This window comes from Monodon monoceros, unplaced genomic scaffold (genome assembly GCF_005190385.1).
Source record: "Monodon monoceros isolate NGI ecotype Baffin Bay Population unplaced genomic scaffold, NGI_Narwhal_1 Super_Scaffold_10, whole genome shotgun sequence".
In the NCBI taxonomy this organism is placed as follows: domain Eukaryota; kingdom Metazoa; phylum Chordata; class Mammalia; order Artiodactyla; family Monodontidae; genus Monodon; species Monodon monoceros.
In genome coordinates, this window is record NW_021703766.1 from 28,504,322 (window position 1) to 28,525,665 (window position 21,344).

The 21,344-nt window shown below is 54.1% G+C and overlaps 1 protein-coding gene across 4 annotated transcripts in view; it reads left to right on the top strand.

The window, feature by feature from the left end:
• The window catches only part of GNAO1 (G protein subunit alpha o1), a 165,021-nt gene that overhangs the window by 119,735 nt on the left and 23,942 nt on the right, over positions 1–21,344 (top strand). For all 4 annotated transcript variants that reach the window (XM_029238218.1, XM_029238209.1, XM_029238227.1 and 1 more), the window contains exon 4: positions 18,890–19,050. In XM_029238218.1, the coding sequence (XP_029094051.1) occupies positions 18,890–19,050 (161 nt within the window). The remainder of the gene's footprint in view (positions 1–18,889; positions 19,051–21,344) is intronic.

Genomic DNA, 21,344 nt, shown 5'->3' on the forward strand with positions numbered 1-21,344 from the left:
AGCAGGGGGCCTCTGGGCACAATGTGGCCAGGACTCAGCAAAGGCTGGCAGGCGGGTGGGGGTGGGGGTGTGGGGGGGGAGGTGCACGCAGCCCTCGAGAGCCTGCTGTGCCTTTTAGGGGATCAGTGGAGCCGCTCCTGGGAGGAGAGCTAATTGAGGCAGTGGCCTTGTCCTTGGAGAGTGAGCTTTTGTCCAGCCTGGGCCATTGTGGGAGCACTCACCAGGCAGAGCTCTGGCCTGGGCTGGCTGCAGGCCTCCCCCCTACCCGGGTCTCTCCCTGGTGCCATAGAAACAGGCCTGGTTCTCAAGTAACAGCCCCTAGCACCCTCTTGGGGAGGGGCTACTCCCTCCAGGGGACTTCCTCCTGCCAGCCTCTAAGGCCCACCAGGTAGAGAAGGCCTGCTGCCTCCCTCCCAGAATCCTGGGAGAGGCAGGCCCAGTCCCTTTCAACTTGGAAGGCGGGTGGATGGGGCTCTGAGTTGGAGGGAGTTGGAGGACTGGCCCATCCCCCCAGGGTGCAAGATAGTGCTCTCCGGACAAGCGGCGCAGGTGTGTGCAGTGCCAGCTGCCCTCAGGGGCTCCTGCGTATCCTGCCTGCTTTTGTCCACCCCAAGTTATCTCACAAAGGTGGCTCAACTAGGCAGACTTACTATTATTGTTAGGACAACTCAGACTACTAACACTGATCTGCACATATGCACCCACGCTCACGCATGCACGCCGTGATTGAAGCATTTCACAGTTCCTAGAGCTGTGAACTCCCCCAGACCCCGGGTTCTCACAGAAACCCTGGGAGGGGAACATGGCGCGAAGAGCACCACCGCTTAGAGCTGAGGAAACTAAGCCACAAACCGTTGAAATGACATGCCCATATCTTTGGAGACCAAATCCTTGCGTTTTCCATAAATCTTACGTGGACTCTGTCTCTTGCTCCACTGGACTCTCCCCGACCCACCTGGCTCCTGATCAGCCACCGAGGTCTATGTCTCCCTCCCTCCCTCTGGTCTCCATCTCACTCTCTCAGCAAAGGTCTTTCTCCAGGGCCTTCGCAGGGAGGCAGGCTGCATGGCGGGGTGGCTGACTAGCGAGGGCCTGGAAGAACTTCTAGTAGGTAGCGGGCAGGTGACGGGGCCTTGGTTCCAGCGTAGTGGGGTTTCGCGGGGGTGATTAAATGCTCTCTCGGCAGTAGCCTACTTAAAGGGAGAGAGCCTGGAGGCTGGGAGACTGGTCGGACCCCTGCTGTCATCCATGCAGGAGAGGCAGGGGTGGCCTTGCAGGGGAGTCAGACCTTTCTGTGGGCAAATGTCAGTTCTTGGGAATCAGTTGGCTGCAGGGACAGAAGAAGAGAATGGAGTTGGCCTTGGGGTCTCTAGTTTGTGTGATGGGAAACACAGAGTTGCCTTTGGAAAGGCAGCGTGTCCCCAGAGTGGTTCAGGCGCTCCTGGGGTCACACAAGTTGACCTGGCAGTTCACATGGACCAGTATCTTCTGTTTGAGTAGTTTTGTGTATTTTAGTATATATTAGAAAAATTAGCACACCGACCTCTGATTTCACTGATACTATTGTTTAGGATAAGATGATTTTTTTTTTTTTTTTAACTTATCTTTGGCTGTGTTGGGTCTTCGTTGCTGTGCGCGGGCTTTCTCTAGTTGCGGCGAGCGGGGGTTACTCTTTGTTGCGGTGCGCAGGCTTCTCATTGTGGTGGCTTCTCTCGTTGTGGAGCACGGGCTCTAGGCGCGTGGGTTCAGTAGTTGTGGCTCATGGGCTCTAGAGCACAGACTCAGTAGTTGTGGCACACGGGCATAGTTGCTCCGTGGCATGTGGAATCTTCCTGGACCAGGGATCGAACCCGTGTCCCCTGCATTGGCAGGCGGATTCTCAACCACTGCACCACCAGGGAAGCCCCTTTAATTTTATTGAAATATAGTTGATTTACAATGTTGTGTTAGTTTCAGGTGTACAGCAGAGTGAGTCAGTTATACATGTATATATATACATATAAATGTATATATTCTTTTTACATTCTCTTCCATTATAAGTTTTTAACAAGATATTGAGTATAGTTCCATGTGCTATACAGTAGGTCCTTGTGGGTTATCTATTTTATGTATAGTAGTGTGATATTTTCATCCCAAACTCCTAATTTTTCCCTCCCCCACCATCCCCCTTTGGTAACCATAAGTTTGTTTTCTACGTCTGTGAGTCTGTTTCTGTTTCGTAAATAAGTTCATTTGTGTCATATTTTAGATTCCACATGTAAGTGATATCATATGATATTTGTTTCTCTCTGTCTGACTTACTTCACTTGGTATGATAATCTCTAGGTCCATCCATTGCTGCAAACGGCATTATTTCATTCTGTTTTGTGGCTGAGTAATATTCCATTGTATATATGTACTACAACTCTTTTATAGGATAAGCTGATTTTTTTTTTTTTTTTTTGACTGCATCGGCTCTCTGTTGCTGCGTGCAGCCTTTCTTTAGTTGCAGCGAACAGGGGCTACTCTTCGTTGTGGTGCACGGGCTTCTCATTGCAGTGGCTTCTCTTGTTGCGGAGTGCGGGCCCTAGGGCGTGCGGGCTTCAGTAGTTGCGGCACGCGGGCTTAGCAGTTGAGGCTCGTGGGCTCTAGAGCTCAGGCTCAGTAGTTGTGGCGCAGGAGCTTAGTTGCTCCGCAGCATGTGGGATCTACCTGGACCAGGGCTCGAAGCCGTGCCCCCTGCATTGGCAGGCGGATTCTTAACCACTGCACCACCAGGGAAGTCCTAGATAAGCTGATTTTTTAAAATGAGTTTATTCAATGTCGTTTTTAAAAATTAAGAAAATAGCAACGGTCATTTGCTGGTACGGCAGAAATCTTGAGCCTGAGATGGGAAGGAAGGCGGTGACGGAGACTGTGGGATGGGAAACCAGGGGCGGGGGGAGGGTGGGACTGACCGGGAATGTGCTAAGTTGAGTGGAGGAGCCAGGGAACCCGGGGTCACTACCCAGAGAGCCTGTACAGAGGAGGATCTGGTGACATCCCACCCACCAAGAAGGTGGCTTGAGAAAGCAAGAAGGGTTATGAGGACTGAGGAACTTAAAAGTCTGGTGGAGGAATGGGGCCCACAAGGGAGACAGAGGAGCTCACTGTCCAGGAAGCAGCACCCATGGGGCCCAGAGCCCGGAGAGAAGACAGGTGAGCAGAGGGCAGGCCGGAGATGGAGAGGGCACTGAGACCTCTGGCGGGAGTGGGGACGGAGTTAACAGGACGAAAGGAGGAAGAGGAGGACAGTGGCTTGAGGGGGAACAGGGGCAGAGGAGGGGCTTAGTTTGAGGAGGCCAGAGCATGAGTGCAGAGAGAAGGTGAGGAGAGAAGGAGTGGATGGGGGTGCGGTGGGGCGAGGATGAAGAGTCAACAGAAATGGAGTGGGACCAGACCTCCATCCCCGGCTTTTCAGCAGGTCAAGCCTGACGTGGGATGCAGGGCACAGTGACTTTCCTTTCAGGGTTTGGCTGAAGTTCATCTGGTGGCTGGGGGAGTGGTCCAGTAGGCCTGAGAGGGGGCAGTCCTAGGTTTGGATTCAGTGGCCCCCAGGACTAGGTTGTTCTGGCCTCCCCACAGGCAGGCCGAGAGAACCGGCCACCTCACTGGAGGGCAAGTGCCTACTCAGCCGCAGGGCTGCTGGGGACAGGTGAGCAGGGCGGGTCCCTCCCTCCTTCCTTCTGTCCTCCCTGCTGGGCTGCGGGTTGGGCACTTACCTTCCCACTCCCTTCCAAGAGGACTTTGGCAGCTAGGAGACCAGAAGTCATGACAACAAAGCTCCTTAACAGGCCAGAGCCCCTGGATCTCCTGCATATGCATCCAGGCAACTTGGGGCAATTGTCTCTTAACAAAGGTGAGCCCTCGAGTTGGCTGTTGACAGTGGGGAGATGGGGCAAGTTGGGCAGACTCACCATTGCCATCCCCCTACCCAAGGCAAGGAAGGCACAGATGCCCCTCCTTTCCCATGAGAATGCCACGTGCTCCTTGGGAGCTGGAACCGACAGTGAGCTCATTCCCTCTGGAAGCCAAAACCAGAGAACGAAGGAGGGAGGCAAGGACAGAGAAGGAAATAGGAGGTCTGCAGCTGGTGAAAACTGGAGCCCATGGCCTGCCCCCTGTCCTATGCTGCCCACCAGCAAGCAGTGTACATGCCCAGTAAATCAGGGTGGTCCTCCAGGCTTCACAGAACCTGCAGCAGAGGCCCTGATGGTGAGAGGAGGGTCAGGGCCGTGCAGAGCTGTAAGTGTGAAGCAGGTTGTTTCCAGCCTCCCTGCCCAGGGCCCAGAACCAGCCTCACCACTCCTGGGCGTACTCCTTCTGTTCTGCGTCCCGGGGACGCACTAGCCGTGTACCTGTCTTATGCTGCGCGTCGTGGGACGGCGCTTCCCAGTTGAGGGAGTGGGCAGGTTTGAGCTAGCATGATGGACAAACATGTTGATGTTTATCTCAGTAGCTACTAATTCATTTTAATGCATTTTAGAGAAACATTAAAACTAGCATATCAGATATCTTTTTGCAGGTATTTTTGTTAGTGATACTAAATTTACTTTCTTGTACAATAAGTTTTAAGTGGATAAAAGTCTAAAGAAAGATATTAAGTAAATTATAGTAGATGGTATAGAAACACAACAAAAATTTACCATCATTTATCAAGCTTCTATTATGTGCCATGCATTGTTCTATGGAACAAAAGTTATGCCAGTGGTCGGTGTGTGACTGAGGCTTGAGAAACACTGCTTCAGGGCACAACTTCCTCCTTTTTCCAGGAGAGTAGACGGGAGCGGAGGGGGAGACCCAGATTCTTTGATACTCCAGAAAACTTCACCAGCTTACAGTCTTCTGGAGAGGGCAGCGTCTTGCTCAGTGAAGCAATAGAAGAGGAACAGTCCCAGATAATCCATAACCTAGGGCTAAACAGAGGCCAGATGTCACATAGGGAACAAAAACCAGAAGAGGAAGAACACTAACAGGTTGTATCGATCAGGGTACCACCAGCTGCTACAAAAAATATACCCCAAGGGTTTCATGGTTCAAATGCAACAGGTTATTTCTTGCTCAGCTAATAGTCTAGGCAGGTGCTCTGGGTGGGTGTGTGGCTCTCCTCCACATGGTGATTCACGACACTGGATCTTCTATCTTACGGACTTTGTCATCCTCTACATTCAGGGGTCGGGGAGCACACCTACACCTGAAGAGCCTTGGTCCAAGAGCAGCGCACTGCACATTCACACTCCACGGACTGCAGCTCAGTTACGTGGCAGGTTGTAGCCTGCAGGAGAATCCCGAACCCAGGGGCCACGAGAGGGCTGAAATGCAGCCCACCTTCCTCTCACCGAGCCATGTGGTCTGAGGAAAAACTCCCTTTTTCTAACCCCAATGAAGATGCTGTGTGGACTGGCCTCTACCCTGGCCAGGGCTAGGGGAGCAGGGCATGGAAAGGGCTGAGAGGGGAGAGAGAGAGAGAGAGAGAGAGAGGAACCTGAGCCCAGGTGGCACCATGTGGCCCCCTTTGTAGCCCCGCTGTTTCAGAGAGTGAGGCCAGCCCCTGAGCGGGGGCTGCCCCTCTCGCTCAGTGAGCCCCGTGCAGCTCTTCCTCAGCATAGGGCCGAGCTGAGGCCTGGGATGCCGCCCGCTGGGGCCGTTGACCACCGTCCCACGCCCAGGTCTGTACAGACTTGTTCCACCCCATGTCCGTGGTACCTGAGATCACCCAGTGTCAATGTCGGGGAGATGAGAATGGCTGGGGCTAAGTGGAGAGGGGAGACCATGCACCCTGATCCCAGGCCTCAGAGAAAGCTGCTCAGGTGGCAGCCCCCAGGCTGCTGCAGCCCTGTCCCTGCCAACACCATATGAGAGACAGGCCCCTGGAGGCTTCGCTCAGCCCCAAGCCTCCCCCAGCCCCGTGCTCCTCTTGTGGCCAGGTGCTGGGAGTCCAGGGAGTTGGCAGCCAGCCTGGCCCCACTGTGCCTTCCCCCTCCTGTCTGCCAGGGCGGCCCGCTGGGACCTCTGCCTGGCCCAGCTGGTGCACAGCCGCAGGTGCCACTCTGCCTCACCTGTTTTTTGGTTAACCCGCCTATTCGTCACCCTTGTTTTTTACACCTTTCGCCATCCCACCTGCCTCACTGTAAATACTGCAGCATCAAGATGCTGACACTGGTCCCCAGGATGGGCACCAGCGGGCCCCTGGGGAGCTCCAGCCCCTTAGCAGCGGGACCAAGCAGAGCAGGCGATGGCAACAAGAGAGTGTGCCAGCTCTCCAGACCCTACCCTCACAGAGACGTCAAAAGACCAGGGCTCTGGGCCCGGCGCTGCCCGGGGGTGGTCATCCAGCAACCAGGGGAAGCAGTGCTGCGTGGTGCTGACAGAGCGTGTGCCCTGGAGGCAGGCAGCTGGGGCGCACATCCCAGTCTGCCCCCGCCGCCAGCTGAGTGAGCTCGGGCTGGTCTCGTAACCCGTCTGAGCTGTGGTTTCTCCAATTATAGAAGGGGGGGAAACGATAATACTGGTGAACATTAAATGAAATAAAGCCATTGGGAAGCTCTCACTAAATACAAGCTACTGCTATTATCTCTTAGGACTCCTTGACCACCAGAGTTCTGAGCAGGTGTGTCTCTCTGTGTGTGTATCTGTGTGTCTCTGTGTGTCTTTGTGACTAAGTCATCAGCTCCTAGGCTCACAGAAGACCCCAGGGAGGCCGCAGCCCTAGGCTTGCTGGTCCTCTGGGCTGGTTGGCTCGGCCTACCCTGGCCCTTGACCCTAGAGGTCCCTCCTCAACCCCAACCCTGGCAGTCTTCCACCACTACTAGCCTTTGGCAAAAACTCATAATTCCTGATTTTCTACCTGAGACGTCTTGTCTGTAGCTCAAAGCCCCACCTCTCAGCCCATGAGAAGGTCTGGTGTGCGTCAGTTCCACCTCATCAGCTGGCCCTCAATGTGTGCGGCTGGGGGCCTCCGTCTGCATGGTCCCCCTTGCTAACAAAGGGAGATAGGGAGCAGGGTCCTGCTAGAATTTCACGTTAGTTTTGAGCTTTCCTTGTAGTTATTCTGCTGGGTGTCTTCTATTTAAATCACTTGATGCAGGGTTTCCATTTACCGTAAAGATATGAAGTTCGTAAGTACAAAGGTGTGTCTAAGAAAAGTGATGGGCATCAGGTGGCACAGAACTTGGGCAGAAGTTAGAAGGTGTTCAAGGGATAATATTTGGGAAAGAATGATCTGGTCTAGTGGTTTTCAAACTTTTTAGCCTGAGAACACCTTTACACTACACATTATAATTTTTAAAAAATTACTGAGGACCCCAATAAACATTTTGTTTATGTAGGTTATAGCTATCAATCTTTATTGTATTAGAAATTAAAAATAAGACAAATTTTTTTAGTATTTATTCATTTAAAAGTAACTATAATAAACCCATTACATATTGATACAAGTAACATTTTTATGAAAATTAATCTCAATATATTGTCTAAAAATACTTCAGTAAGCAGAATATCGTTGTCTCACATTTTTACACATCTCTTTAATGTCGGGCTTAATGGAAGACAGCTGCGTTTCTCACACATGCATCTGTGTTTAGTTCATTGTGATGTGTTGTTAGGTCGGAGAGTCTGAATCACATTTGGCCCCACACAAACACATGGTAGAAAAGGGAGTATTTTACCAGCCTTTTCAAATAGTCCTTCTTTGAAATTCACTAAAATTATTTTATTTAGTTAGTTTTGGCTGCGTTGGGTCTTCGTTGCTGCGCGCGGGCTTTACTCTAGTTGCGGTGAGCGGGGGCTACTCTTCGTTGCGGTGCACAGGCTTCTCATTGCAGTGGCTTCTCTTGTTGTGGAGCACGGGCCCTAGGGCTTCAGTAGTTGTGGTACATGGGCTCAGTAGTTGTGGCGCACGGGCTTAGTTGCTCCGCAGCATGTGGCATCTTCCCGGATCCCGGACCAGGGCTCAAACCCATGTCCCTTGCATTGGCAGGTGGATTCTTAACCACTTCGCCACCAGGGAAGTCCCAAGCAGTAATTTGTGTTTTTGTTTTTTTTTTTGGTTTTTTTTGTTTTTGTGTTTTGCGGGCCTCTCACTGTTGTGGCCTCTCCCGTTGCGGAGCACAGGCTCCGGACACACAGCCTCAGCAGGCTAGGCTCACGGGCCTAGCAGCTCCGCGGCATGTGGGATCTTCCCGGACCGGGGCACGAACCCATGTCCCCTGCATCGGCGGGTGGATTCTTAACCACTGCGCCACCAGGGAGGTCCCTAGAGATTCTTTTAATTCATAATTTTGACCACTTCCTCAAGGACATTCTTAAGTAGAACTGGCATTGGTTTTATTGTGACTGAGCAGTGGCAAAGAACAGAATGGCAGCTGGCACAGTTCGGTGCCACTGCTTCCTGCGAAGGGACTGCGGTTTTGTCTCCCGTTGCTTTTGTACCATCAATGCAGGCAGAGAAGCCAATAACATCGTTATAGAGTTAGGAAAACAGTTTTGATCTTGTGGACCCCTCAGAGACCCCCAGGGGTGTGCGGGCCACCCTTTGAGAATCACTGATCCAGCCAACCTCTTCCTTGTGCCTTTGAGGACAGAGACTCCGAAAACAGATGAGACTTGCCCAGGGTCGCAGGGTCAGTCAGGCAGAACGTGGACACCTGGTGCACTGCCCCAGGCTGTGTCCCTGAGGTCCAAGAAACAAGTGACACGCTCCTTTTCAAACAAAAACATCATCCGATCACTTTTTTTTTTTTTTTTTTTTGCGCAGTACATGGGCCTCTCACTGTTGTGGCCTCTCCCGTTGCGGAGCACAGGCTCCGGACGCGCAAGCTCAGCGGCCGTGGCTCATGGGCCCAGCCGCTCCACAGCATGTGGGATCTTCCCGGACCGGGGCACGAACCCGTGTCCCCTGCATCAGCAGGCGGACTCTCAACCACTGCGCCACCAGGGAAGCCCCCAGTCACTTTAATGGATGGTGCGGGAACTGATGTCTCCAGCGAGGAGACGAGGAGGGAAGGGGTGTCAGCGAATAAGCCCAAGGAGAGGCACCATCAGCCAAACCTGTCATCTCCATAACCTGCCGGCCTCCCATCATGTACGTGCTGTTTCAGCTTCCATCTTTTCTCTTCCATATTGTGTCACTAATGTCTCCCAGCTGAGGCGGCTCTAATTAATCTATTCACCACCATCACTTTGTGTTCTGAAGAGAAGAGGTTGTCCATTATCACTTTTCTTTCCCTTTGACTGAGCTCTGTGTGGGTAATTTCATTCTGCCCTTGTTAGTTTCTTAGAAATTTAGCCTATCCAATTTTAGTTCTTTCTCCCATCTCAGGACATTGAGCTCAGGAGAAAGGAGGCAGAGGATTTGGAAATTTCTGTCCCTTTCATCTTAAAGTTTATTTTGGACTGAATAGTGCCCGCCTGGTGGTTCAGCTGTCCTCCCCGGCGCCATCTAGGAGAGCCTCCCAGGAGGTATAGACTGGTAGGTCTGGACCCACCAAGGGGAGAAGGGCAACAAGAGAAGGTGGCACCACCCAAGGCTGTTCCAGAGGGGTTGCTGATTGGGGTTTTAGGCAAGCATGCTTCCCCACTCCATCCTTGGGATCTGAAGCAATCGGAAGCCGTGGTGACATAAACACACCACTGCCCCAGAGGGCCCAGGACAGCTGCTGTCCTGCACCCCCCATCTCTGCCAGTCACCCACCTAGGACACCCCTCTGCACTCTTGCCGGCTGTCGCTGGCTGGGGCTCTGCCCTCCTCTGCAGGCCCTGCTCGCCCCCTTCTACACTGGCCTCAGCGTTTCCCGCCCCATACCCGACAGTCTCCCTACCCACCTCTGGCCCTGAAACCCCTGCCAGGGTGGTTTTAGGAGACACACGTGGTGGCTTCACCTAAGAACAGCACAGCTGGGGAGAAGGCCAAAAGCCACGCCTCCTGAGAAGGGCCGGGGGCCTGAGAGTGTCCGCAGACCCACACTCAGGGAGTGTTAGCATCAGCTCCGCAAGGCCCCATCCTGGAGCTGCCCACAGTGGGGCCCAGGCTGCCGCCAGCGCTCTCCCTGGGTTGGGGGTACACAGTTTGCACTGCGCTCGGTCTGTGTGAGAGCTCCTGGACCATCTGTGCGGGCTGGGTACTGTTCTTCATTTAATGTCCATGGGCTGTGTGGACCTCTGAGCCCACCATTGTCCAAAGGTCCTGTTGATAGCTGGAGGGGTGTCTGATGCCCTCCAGGATCCACTGCTTCCTGGCAAGGCCCTCGGCTTCCCCTTTAATTCCCCCGTGAGGGAAGAGCAGTCTCTGGACTGTGCCTGCCTTGTGGGCACAGCTGACCCATGACTGCCTGCTCCCAGTCATACCCGCCTCGCATCCCCCGTCCGCACCAGTTTCTCCTTGAGCTGTGGCCCTTACTTAGTGGCTGCCTTCTTGGAGGAGCCTTCCCGGACTCCACAGCTTGGTTGATGTGTCTGACGCCCCCACTGGACAGCAGGCTTGGGTGGGCAGTTTCCAGATCCTGCTGGCTGCCGTATCCCCGGCACCCAGCCCTGGGCTCAGCCAGCCTGTGGTGAGCAAACATTCACTGGACTAGCACTGGCTCCTTCTGCTTAACTTGGGCCAGGGCCAGGGGTGGGACCCACACCAATTACAGGGTCTGGCAGATGGTTTCTGAGTGGAAACTTTTAGGTGTCGAGCGCTAGAACCAGTGAGCGCTGGAACCCGGGCCAAAGTCATCCCCACAACCCCCTGGTTCTTGAAGATACATAGCAAGCCAGAAGGAAAAGCTGCTTCTAAACAACTGGAAGATCCAGTGGTTTTGAGACGGAAAAGGGTGTGATCCTTCAGAAAATGAGGTTCTTCAGAAAACCCAAGTCTTTCGCCGCTCCTCAGGAGGCAGCCTGGGCTCAAAACAGAGAAGGTTTTCAGAAGGGCTTAGGACAAATCAATCCCTGAGGAATCCTCTGAACCCAGCTGGAGGTCTTAGGAGAGTCTTCCTGTTACAAGGCCCCAGGCTCCTGACAAAGATGGGACCATGGGACAGAGGGAGGGGACGTCAAGGGGGCAGTTGTCCCATGATGTGTTCAGGGCTGGGGAGATGCAGACAGTCTCTCCTTATGCCTAAATATTTCTCTTTCTGGCAAACGTGAAAGTTCCTAAGGTGGGGACCCCGCTCGGTAGTGGGTGTACTATGGATAAGTGAGTGAATGGGTGGGTGACTACATAGATCAAAGAGGAGTGAAAGGAATGAAAAGGGTGCACAAATGAAGAATGAAGGGATGGGCAGACGCTGTGGAAGGATAGAAGGGAGGTGCAGGGATGGGCGGGTGGTTGTGGGAGTGAGTTGGTTGATGGATGAACAAGGGTGGCTGATGGGTGATGATGTAATGGGTGGGTGGACACCTGATGTTGGATGGGTAGGTACCCTAGATAGGGGGTAAGGGATGTGTGGATGGATGGCTTGAGAAGGGATGGCACAGCTGAAAGGAGGCAAGATTAGAAACAGCACCCAACCCTTGGTTCTGCTGTAGCATCTTTCTGGAGAGCCAGGAAGGTTCCCTTCGCTAAGGCAAGTGGTAGGCCTGTGAGGTGCCCCCCTCTCCCCCCAGAGACCCTGTGCCTGACAGTGTGCTCTAGGCACAGGCCTTGCGACGTACTCCTAAGTCCAAGTGAAGAAAGAGCCCCAAGCATGCCCAGCCCTGAACTGCTAAGTGCCTGTAGTGCCTCAAGTTTTGCCACTAACAAAAAAAACCTCACAGATGTTTAAAATACCCTGGGGACCACCACTTCCACTGAGAGTCACAGTTAGGGAGCCATGTGCCAGCCCAGGCCAGGGAAGCAGGGGTGAGGGAGGGGGCCCCTCTCTCCCCCACTTCCCCCAGCGGCAGATGGGAAGGGAGGGTCACTCCCCTGCACGTGCAAGAGAGAATGTAACTGCCGCATTTCCTCAGATGCAGGGCCCTGGGTAGCATGTACGAAGTGCCCAGAATGTGCACGCTGCCATTCTCCATCTGCTGACATTGCAGTACTCAGGCTGGGCCTCCAACATCAGGAGTCTGTTTGTCTCTTTCCCAAGGCAGCTGTGCCCACTGGGCCTGGCCTGCCTGGTCTGTTGGGTTGGGCTTGTCCAGCTTGCCCTCTTTCTCCTGTTGGCCTGTGCACTCCTGCCCCCTGGTGGGAGCTGGGGCTACTGCAGTGCACACGGCAGGGCTGGGCAGAATGGAGACTTCCCTGCAGCTAGAGAACTGGTGTATGTGTGTGTCTGTGTGTGTGTGTGTGTGTGTGTGTGTACATGCACACAGTCACACTTTACTTGGTCTAAAAGATGAGAGAAGGAGGAAAACTCTGAAAGATCCAAAGCAGCTCTTCAAACAGAAACGGTTATAATTACTATGATTATTGTTATCATGCTTACCTGAGAAATCTTGTACAAAGTGGGCTTATTTTATGTCAGCTTGTTGTTTGTGTCTCAGAGACCTCACCTTTGCTTATAGTAACTAGCATTTGTGGGGCTCTTTATGTTGCAAAGCTGTGTCATGTCGATTTAGCCTCTTTTATCTGCACAAACAACCCTGTGAGGTGGGAACTAATAAGAGAGCAGGGGTTCAGAGAGGTTAAGTGGTCTGTCCAAGGTCACAAAGCTAAAAAAAAGCTGCAGAGCCAAGATTTGAACCTGGGTCACCTGACTGAAAATTCCTATTCGCTTCCCCACCATATCCTTTGCGTTTCCTCTCTTGAGAGAGAAAAGGCTCTCTCTCAAACTTTAGTTCCAAGCCCCTTTGCTCAGAGGAGAGGGGAAGAGTTTTGCAGACCCAAGTGTTTAACATGGACTTGGCAGTCCTAGCTTCAGATGACGAATACACCAGGCACTTGCGAGGCCCTGCAGTGCCTAGCGTATGCGCAGAGATGTGTGGTGTTCATTGCCCGTGGCTCAGCCAGGCCAATGCCAGCTTCCCTGTGTCACCACTCATCCCACCATCACCCCTGGTGTGGCACAGCACAGGCTGGCACCTGCTGCGTCTCTGAGAAGGGTGACCAGGAGACACTGGGCAAGAGAAGCTGGTGCAGGGGGGCTCTCTGTGGCCCAGAGTGGGCAGGCGGGAAGGGGCCTGTGGGCCATGGGAGCCCACACCCCTCCTCATAGTATGGGTTCCGGCTCTCAGGACCAGCTGGCTGACTAGAGATAGCTTTCTGGAAGCAGAACCCCTCACCCCTGGACACTAGCAGGCAGCCCCACTGACAGGCGCCTGGATCGCAGGTGCTGCTTCCCAAGCACACTCATGGCCAGTCCCCAGTAGTCCATGTCCCCGTGGCAGGGGGCCCTGGGCTGCATGTCACAGTGAGGGACCCCTGTGTACTGTCAGTTCACGGGGGCAGCTGCTCCCATCACCACCCTGGGCACCCTGATCCCCAGCGTTGGCCCAGGGCAGCCCACTTCTGGGAGGCACCCTGTGCTGAGCTCCCCACCCCACCAAATGCTGGAGATGCCCCCATCTCCATGTGCCGCTTCCTCTCCCTGCCCACGCCTTTCTCCAGATGCTCATGGGTAGGGTTTCTATGGGGTTCTCTAGTGTTGCGGGGCTTTCCAAAAGAATCTCACCACTTTCTAGAGCAGCTTCAGGACATCTACATGTCACCATTAAGATGTCATTTAACCAGAAAGGTTACACTGGCTCTGATGAAAAGAAATGTTAATGCTGATTTTAAATCATTGATATGGTGAGAAGAATCCTGCAGGTGTCCCTGAGAGTCATAACCTCTCCGGAGCCTCCTGATCCAAAACCCATAAGAATGGCATCTTGTATGACAGTCTGTAGGTCCATCCACATCTTACAGAGTGAAGTAAGTCAGAAAGAGAAAAACAAATATCGTATATTAACGCATATGTGTGGAACCTAGAAAAATGGTACAGATGAACCGGTTTGCAAGGCAGAAATAGAGACACAGACACAGAAATAGAGGCAAACGTATGGACACCCAGGGGGGAAAGCTGGGTGGTGGTGGTGGTGGGATGAACTGGGAGATTGGGATTGACATGTATACACTAATATATATTAAATAGATAACTAATGAGAGCTTGCTGTATAAAAAATAAATAAAACTAAAAAAAAATGGCATCTTGCCTGTGGTTCACATTCAGAAATGCAGGGTCCCAGCATGTCCTTAAATGTCTCACCCCTTCCCACGCCCCCACCCCTAGGCATCCCGAGGGTAGGCAGATTGGCCTCCTCTTCTCTTTCTGGTCCCCGGCAAGCTGGGGAGCTGGGGCGGCAGCACGGCCCGCCCCTCAGGTCCTCCCTGTGCTAGTGCTCTGTTTGCTCACACGACAGCTCTATGAAGAGAATGATGATACTGTCACCCCATTTTTCAGGGTAGGATGCTGAGCCCAGAGACGTTAAGGCCCTGCTCAAGCCAGGACCCCAGTTCTGGGTGGTGCCTTGAGCCTGTGGCCGGAGCCCCTAGAAAGCCGCAGGACTGGAGCCCCAAGGCAGGGGTGACCAAAGGGTGCTGTCGGGAAAGGAGTGAGTCTTGGCGGGGGGGTGGCATGGGAACTGGACGTTACAGCACGGGCAGCCCCAGCCCATAGAGAATGGCGGCCGGGGAGGGGTGGGCATACTGGGTACTTTGTAAGTGCCAGACCCAAGCCACCCAGGCCCGTGCGTCTGAGGGAGGGCAGCGGTCACGTTCTCTGTCACGTGCAGGGAGCGCCCCTCCCTTGCTCTCTGCCGCTGGGGGCAGTGAGAGAGAGGGGCCCACTTCCCTAGCCCCGGGCTGGCAGATGGCTCCCTAACTGACCCTCAGTGGAAACAGTGCCCCGCAGGGGCATGTTAGACATCTGTGAGGTGTCTGTGGCAGTGGCAGTAATTGGGGCACTACAGGCACTTAGTGGCTGGGGGCCAGGCATGCTGGTGTGTGACAGCGGCACCCACTCAGCCCAACCGTGCAGGGCCCTGCCAGGCACGGTGTCAGTGAACAGCCTCCCTCAGCTCCTTGCAGGACTGTCTCCAGAAGCCCACCAGATGGCCTCTAGTGTCTAATACGTGGCCAGTGCCCACAGGGCATCTTAGTGCCCCCCACACAGGAAACATAGCGCAGCCCATGGGCGCGGACGTGTGCCCAGGCATGACAGGAAGAGGGGAGGGGAGTCCAATGCCAGAGGAACTGTGTCGGCCGCAGTAACGGGTTGGGTCTGCCTGGAGGAGGTAAGCCTGGTATTGGCCTCGGCACACCAGGCAGTGTATTGTCAGGACTCTTTGGGGTGCACGTGCAAAAATAAACCAAGTCTTTAACTAGGTTAAGAAAAAGTCAGAGGATTGATTGAGGTAGCCTGAAAGCCAGAGGTATGTGTGGCCGCAGGCACAGCTGGACCCAGGTGTTTTGACATGTTATGGGGACCCGGAGTGCCTCCCTCTCTCAGCTCTGCCTCAGTGATGGCTCCACATTCAGGTGGGCCCTTCCTTTGAGGGTCTCTCTCTCCTAATAGTTTATACAGGTGTCCTGGAGCTGGTAGGGTTAGTCTCATTTGACAAATTTGGATTCTTTGTCCACCCCAGACTGTTCACTAAGGCCAGCAGGATGGACCGGCCAGGGCCAGACCCTGTGTCCACGCTGGAGCCGTGGGACAGAGGAAGTCCCACCCAAACTGCTCAGACTGAGTCGGGGAAAGAGTGCTTTCCTTCAGGCAAGCAGAGATTCTGGTGCCCCAAAAGGAGGGAATGGGAGCCACATAGGTAGAGGGGGCAGCCATCCAGCAGAAAAGGATGGAGCAGATCAGAGGGGATGGGCTGTTCGCTGCCACCTCGAAGCTGATCACTGCCCCAGCATCCTCCACTGAGTAACACTGCACAGGTCAGACATAGTGGGTCTGCCCCGGTACATGCGTCTGCTTTGTCACACCTCATGCTGCCGGGACAGCTGGGCATGCTCTGACCAGCAAGAGGTGGCAGCGCCATGGGGGCTGTAGCAGAGGGCAAGGTGCTGGAAAATGCCTCCCCCCACCCCGCCACTGGCCCAGGAGGGGACCTGGACAGGAAGGTCAGGCCCAGTGTGAGCCGCATCCCCCGGGGCCCCAAAGGCAGGAAGACAAAGGGACAAGGCCCCCCTCTGGCTCTATTAATTGCTTGTTAAGCTTGACCCCCACAGGGCTGGCCCAGCCAGACAGCTGCCACTGTCCTCCAGGGTGCATCGGCAAGGCCCCTTCCTCCCGCCATGCCTGACCCTTCCTACCTTCCTCCTTACCCATCTCCCCTACCTTTAGTCAGGGGGCTGGGCTGGACACCAGTGTCTGAGATGCAAGTCCAGGGCTGTTGGCTGGAGCACAGTAGAGGTTAACCTTGGGTCCAGGCTCTCCCACTTACTAGCTGTGTGACCTTGAGCAAGTTACCTCACCTCTGAGCCTCAGTCTCCCCATCTGTTAAACAGGATGGCTACCGGGCAGAGCTGCTGTCATGGTTGAACATGAGAGGAGTTGGGAGATAGAGAGGGTGGAGTGAGAAATTGAGGCCGTGCCTGACAGTAAAATGCCAAGGACCCATTCATCTCACAAATGCTGCTGAGCACCAACAACTATGTACAGAGCGTTGTGAGGTGGGGGTGCCGTGAAAAGCCAGGAGATTATCCCTGCCCTGAGGAGCAGCACACACAGCACCAGCTGTGACGTGGAGTGGTCGGTGTGCGTGGGGGCAGACTCTGCCTGGGGCGTGGAGGAGGGCCTCCCTGAGGCAGTGACACTTGAGATGGGGAAGAGCCGGGGGAAGGATGTTCTGGACGGTGGAGCACCCTGAGGTGAGGTGACCCTGGCTACCTGGGGAACAGAAGGAAAGACTGTGTGCTTGGAGGCCAAGGTAAGGAGTTTGGAATTTAGGGATAATGGGAAGCTATTGAAAGAGTTTAAACAGGGACAGTTATTGTGTCCATTAGGATCAGGTTTGACTGTGAATATCCGAGACCTAGAAAATAGTGATTTAAATGAGGCATAAGTTTAATTTCAATGTAAAAAAAAAAACGTCGTCAAGGACCTGACTGTTTTTAGATCACCCATCCACTGTCCCCAGGGTGTAGACCTTGTCTTCATGATCCAAGTTGGCTGCTAGAGTTCCAGCCATCACAGGCTTCAGGAAGGAGGAAGTGAGAGAAAAAGGGTGCATCTTCCCTTTACAAAGACTTCTCCAAAGACCTCACTACACTTTGGCTTACCTCCCCATGGGTAGGACGGGTCACATGGTCACATCTTTGCCCCAAGCAAAATTAGGAAAAGAAGTCTTTAAGTCGGATATCAGTGTGCCCAGTTAAAAAAATTGTGTGTTCTTTCTCTACGGTCTCCTTCTGGCTGCTATGTGGCAGACAGACCGAAGAGAAGCAAGAGGGAGGCAAAGAACTCTTGGGAGGGGGCTCGGGGCAGCCAGGGAAAGATGGTGGTGGCTCGGACTCAGGGCTGTGCAGGAGTACATGGGGAGAAGTGGACATTGGGAGGGAGGTGGCAAAATCAAGGATGACTCCTAGTCTTTGAGTCTGAGCAGTTGGGCCGATGGTTGTGGCGTGCACTAAGCTGGGGAAGATGGGAAAGAAACAGAAGGGCAGGCAGAGAGGTGTCGCCAGCACAGGACCTTGCCCCACCCCCGTCTCTGCCACACCTTGGTGATGAGATGGAGCTGGGAGGACAGCGCCAGGCCAGCCTTCCCCAAACCATGCACTGCATCCCACTGGAGTGGGATTCCCAAGATTCCAGACCACACACAGAGGAGCATGAAGTGGCTTTGTGGAGGCCCATGGTTTCTAAACCACACCCTTGAGTGGCCTGGCTGAGGCATAGTGCAGCTCTAGGTGGGAGGGTGTCTCTCCCCCAGCAGGAAGTCTTGCCCTACCCATCCCTCAGGTCCCGACTCCCTTCTCACAGATCAGGCAGGAACCTTGAAGGAGGGGTCCACAGGAGGAAGTCTGGGAAACTGGCCCGGTTTATCACAGTCATCCCACAGGTGGGAAAGCAGGCTGAGATTTCCCAAGGTCACGCAGGCACACAGGAGCAGCATCAGCACATAGGCCCTGACTCACAGGCCTGTTTTTAGCCCCAGGTGGAGGCACCAACTCTGCTCACCCACGCCTGCATCCCTGAGTCACCGCCTGCCTAAGGCACCCAACGCCTCAGTCCCAGGGCCAGCTTTGCAGGTGGCTGCCCCCAGGGGAGGCTGCGGTGCTGGAGAAACTCATCTCCTAGATGGACAGGGACCCAAGCTCTCCTGGTGGGCAGCCCTCCCTGTCAGCTGAGGGTGACTTTGGGAATCCGAGGGCTGATGTCTTCGGGACAACTAGTCCCTAGGGAGCTAGGTCTGGGCCAGCATCATGGGCATGGCCTGCTGGCCTCCAGGCCAGTTGTGGCTTCCTTCCCAGGGCAGGCAGGCAGAAGGGGACACAGTGCCAGCATTTTCCCATTGACCTTCTGCAGTAGACCGGCTCTGAGACATAAGTAGCTACTTAGCTGGACAGCTTGATTCCAGAAGTCTCCACAGAAGGCTTTGGCCCCACGTACCTTGGTGCAGAATGTTTTGTTGGCTACAAGTCTTCCAGGCGTTGACCTTGTCTCCTTTGTGTCTCTCCCACCGCGAAGGACACCTGCAGATTTCCAGCACCTCCGCTCGCTTCCTGAGCCGCGTGCAGCAGGCTGGGGAGCCTGGGTCTCTGGCTTACTTGGAGGGCGGCAGGGTTGAAAGGGCTCGAGAGTGGAGCAGTGGTCTAGTAACGATTACCGTGCCCTTGAGTAAAGGACCCTCTGTTGCTTCCCCTCTCCCTGACCAGGCCTAGGGCTGAGCCCTTGTCCCGGTGCCCTAGCAGGTGCCCGGCCAGGGCTTCTGTCCCCACCGAGGCCTCAAAGCCGCCGTCCATGTCTCCTCACAGGCCGATGCCAAGATGGTGTGTGATGTGGTGAGTCGAATGGAAGACACGGAGCCCTTCTCTCCAGAGCTGCTCTCTGCCATGATGCGACTCTGGGGCGACTCAGGGATCCAGGAGTGCTTCAACAGGTCCCGGGAGTATCAGCTCAACGACTCCGCCAAATAGTGAGTGTCCCAGGCAGGCGGGAGGCCGAGAGTGGGGCAGCAGTGCGGGCGTGGAAGGGACTGGGGTCAGTGGGGCAAGGAGGCGCCCTTGCTGAGGTGGGAACCGCTGTGAGGTGTTCTGCCTCGGGCGTCAGGAAGGAAGGAGAAGGGGCTTTTCCTCCTGCCCCCGGGATGAGAAGGAGGCGAGGGAGGTGGGTGGCACAAGCCGACAACAGGGCTCCCAGAGGCCCAGGGGCCATCACCTGCTTGCTCTGGAGGGGGCCTGGCCCTCCAGAAGGAAGATTGTCAGTGTAGCAGTGTTTTTGCCCCCGGAGAACCCTTGACCCCATAAGTACAAATCAAGGGCAACATAGACAGAAAATAACTTACATGGTGCCCTTTTGTCTTCTTTTTGAGAAAATAATACCCTTTCCATTCCTTTATCTTTAAAATTAAAAATAAGGAATATGTAACCCATCAGATAAGTAAAATAAATAATCAAACATACACTTTAATACTGTGTTATAACTAATAAGGGGAAGAAAAGGACAGAGGAGAGAGAGGGGCCCGGTGCGGCAGGCGAGGAGAGGGGGTGAAGCAGCTGAAAGCCAGAGAGGGCTGGAGGGGTAGGAGAGGGGAAGGCAGAGGGAGTAACGGGATCACGGGACTGCCTGCTGCAGCCTTGTCACTCCAGGCGTCTGGAAGTTTACGTGCCCTTGGCCCCTAGGTCGGGGGCTCCAGGCCTCTGGGAATGATCTGTGGTGGTCAGGGACACGCCTTCTGTTTTGAAGACATTGTCACTGCACTCCAGCTTTCAGGAAACGCACCCACTTTTACAGTCTCATGTCCAGGTTTTCAGTGGGAGCCTCTGGGCTTAAACCCCACTATCTTAGGACACCTGTGCTCCGACACTGATCTGCTCAGCTTCCTCACCAGCGCTTCTCACCTGGGGCCACTTTGCCCCCAGGAGACATTGGCAATGTTTGGAGGCATTTTCGATGGTCCTGACTAGGGTGGTGCTACAGATGTCTAGTGGGGTAGAGGCCAGGGATGCTGCTGATTTCCTACAGACACACTGTACAGTCCTCCATAGCAAAGAATTACCTGACCCAAAATGTCAGTATCGCCAAGATTAAGAAACGCTGGTCTCCACGGTGCCGATGTAGCGGAGGCTAACGCCAAGAAAACAGCGCTCACTAGTGGATGCTGGGACATTGCCATTGGCTGTGACGAGAGCTAACAAACCAGGGACTTGTCTTCCCATCTCTGCACACCTAGATTGTCCACGGGGCAGGTGCCTGGGTCCCGTGAGTCCCAGGTGGTAGCGACGCAGGCCCCAGCCACTGATGAGCCCCCAGGACACCTTGGTGGACCAGGGGTGCGAGCCCAAAGGTTCAAGTCCACACCTCTCTCTGTACACTCAAGTCACAGACCTCAACCCAGGTCGCCCCCTCAACGCACAGCCATTCAGGCCTGGAGAGAGTCCCCCCCTTCGTCTCCCCCTCTGTGCCCACTGCTCTGCCCAAGTCCAGGCCCTTCCCATCCCCCCACCACCCTCAGGGGCTCCTCAGGGCATCAAATCGTGACCCCCACTTAAATTGTTACCACTTAACTAATTATAATTTGAACCCATGGCAAAAAAATTTTAAAACAATACAGAAAGGTATAAAATTGATAGTGAATCCTCTTCCCAGGCCTGTTCCCCTCCCACTGTTAACTGTCTCCATTTACTTGTCCCAGTGATGTCCAGAAAAACCTGACCCTCCAACTATAAATAGTATTTAATGACCTCCAGCTGTGAAAGCTGAGGGAGTCAGACCTTCCTTCCTTCCTTCCTTTGCTGTTCCCCACTTCCACCACCAGTTTTTTGCTAGTTTTACAGGATTATTTTTAGTTCTTCTGGTGGTTACCTTTATAACTTGAAATGAACGACTTGAGTCAGTACTTGTCAACTCCCCCCCCCCAGCTAAGCTGAGGAGACCCGCCCTCCTCTCTCTGTCATCTCTGGGACGGGACTCCGAGGAGGGCAAGGGCGGGACCCACAGGCAGTCAGGTTCGGAAGGACCTTAAACACTTTCTGGTCCAGGGTTGCTTTGCTGTTGTAGTTTCAGCTGCTAAATCTCGTCTTCTGACAAGAGCTGAGGCCCAAAATGTGAAACAGTTCAACATAGATTTGTGTGACAGAAAGGAGAGGCCCAGTAGAGCTGTCGCCTGGCACAGCTCCGGGGGGCACCAGTCACATCTTAGACTGTGTGAGTGTCTCTCCAAGGCCCAGAACCTCAGTCACCACATGTCCCCTTCCAGCCCTGGGGAGC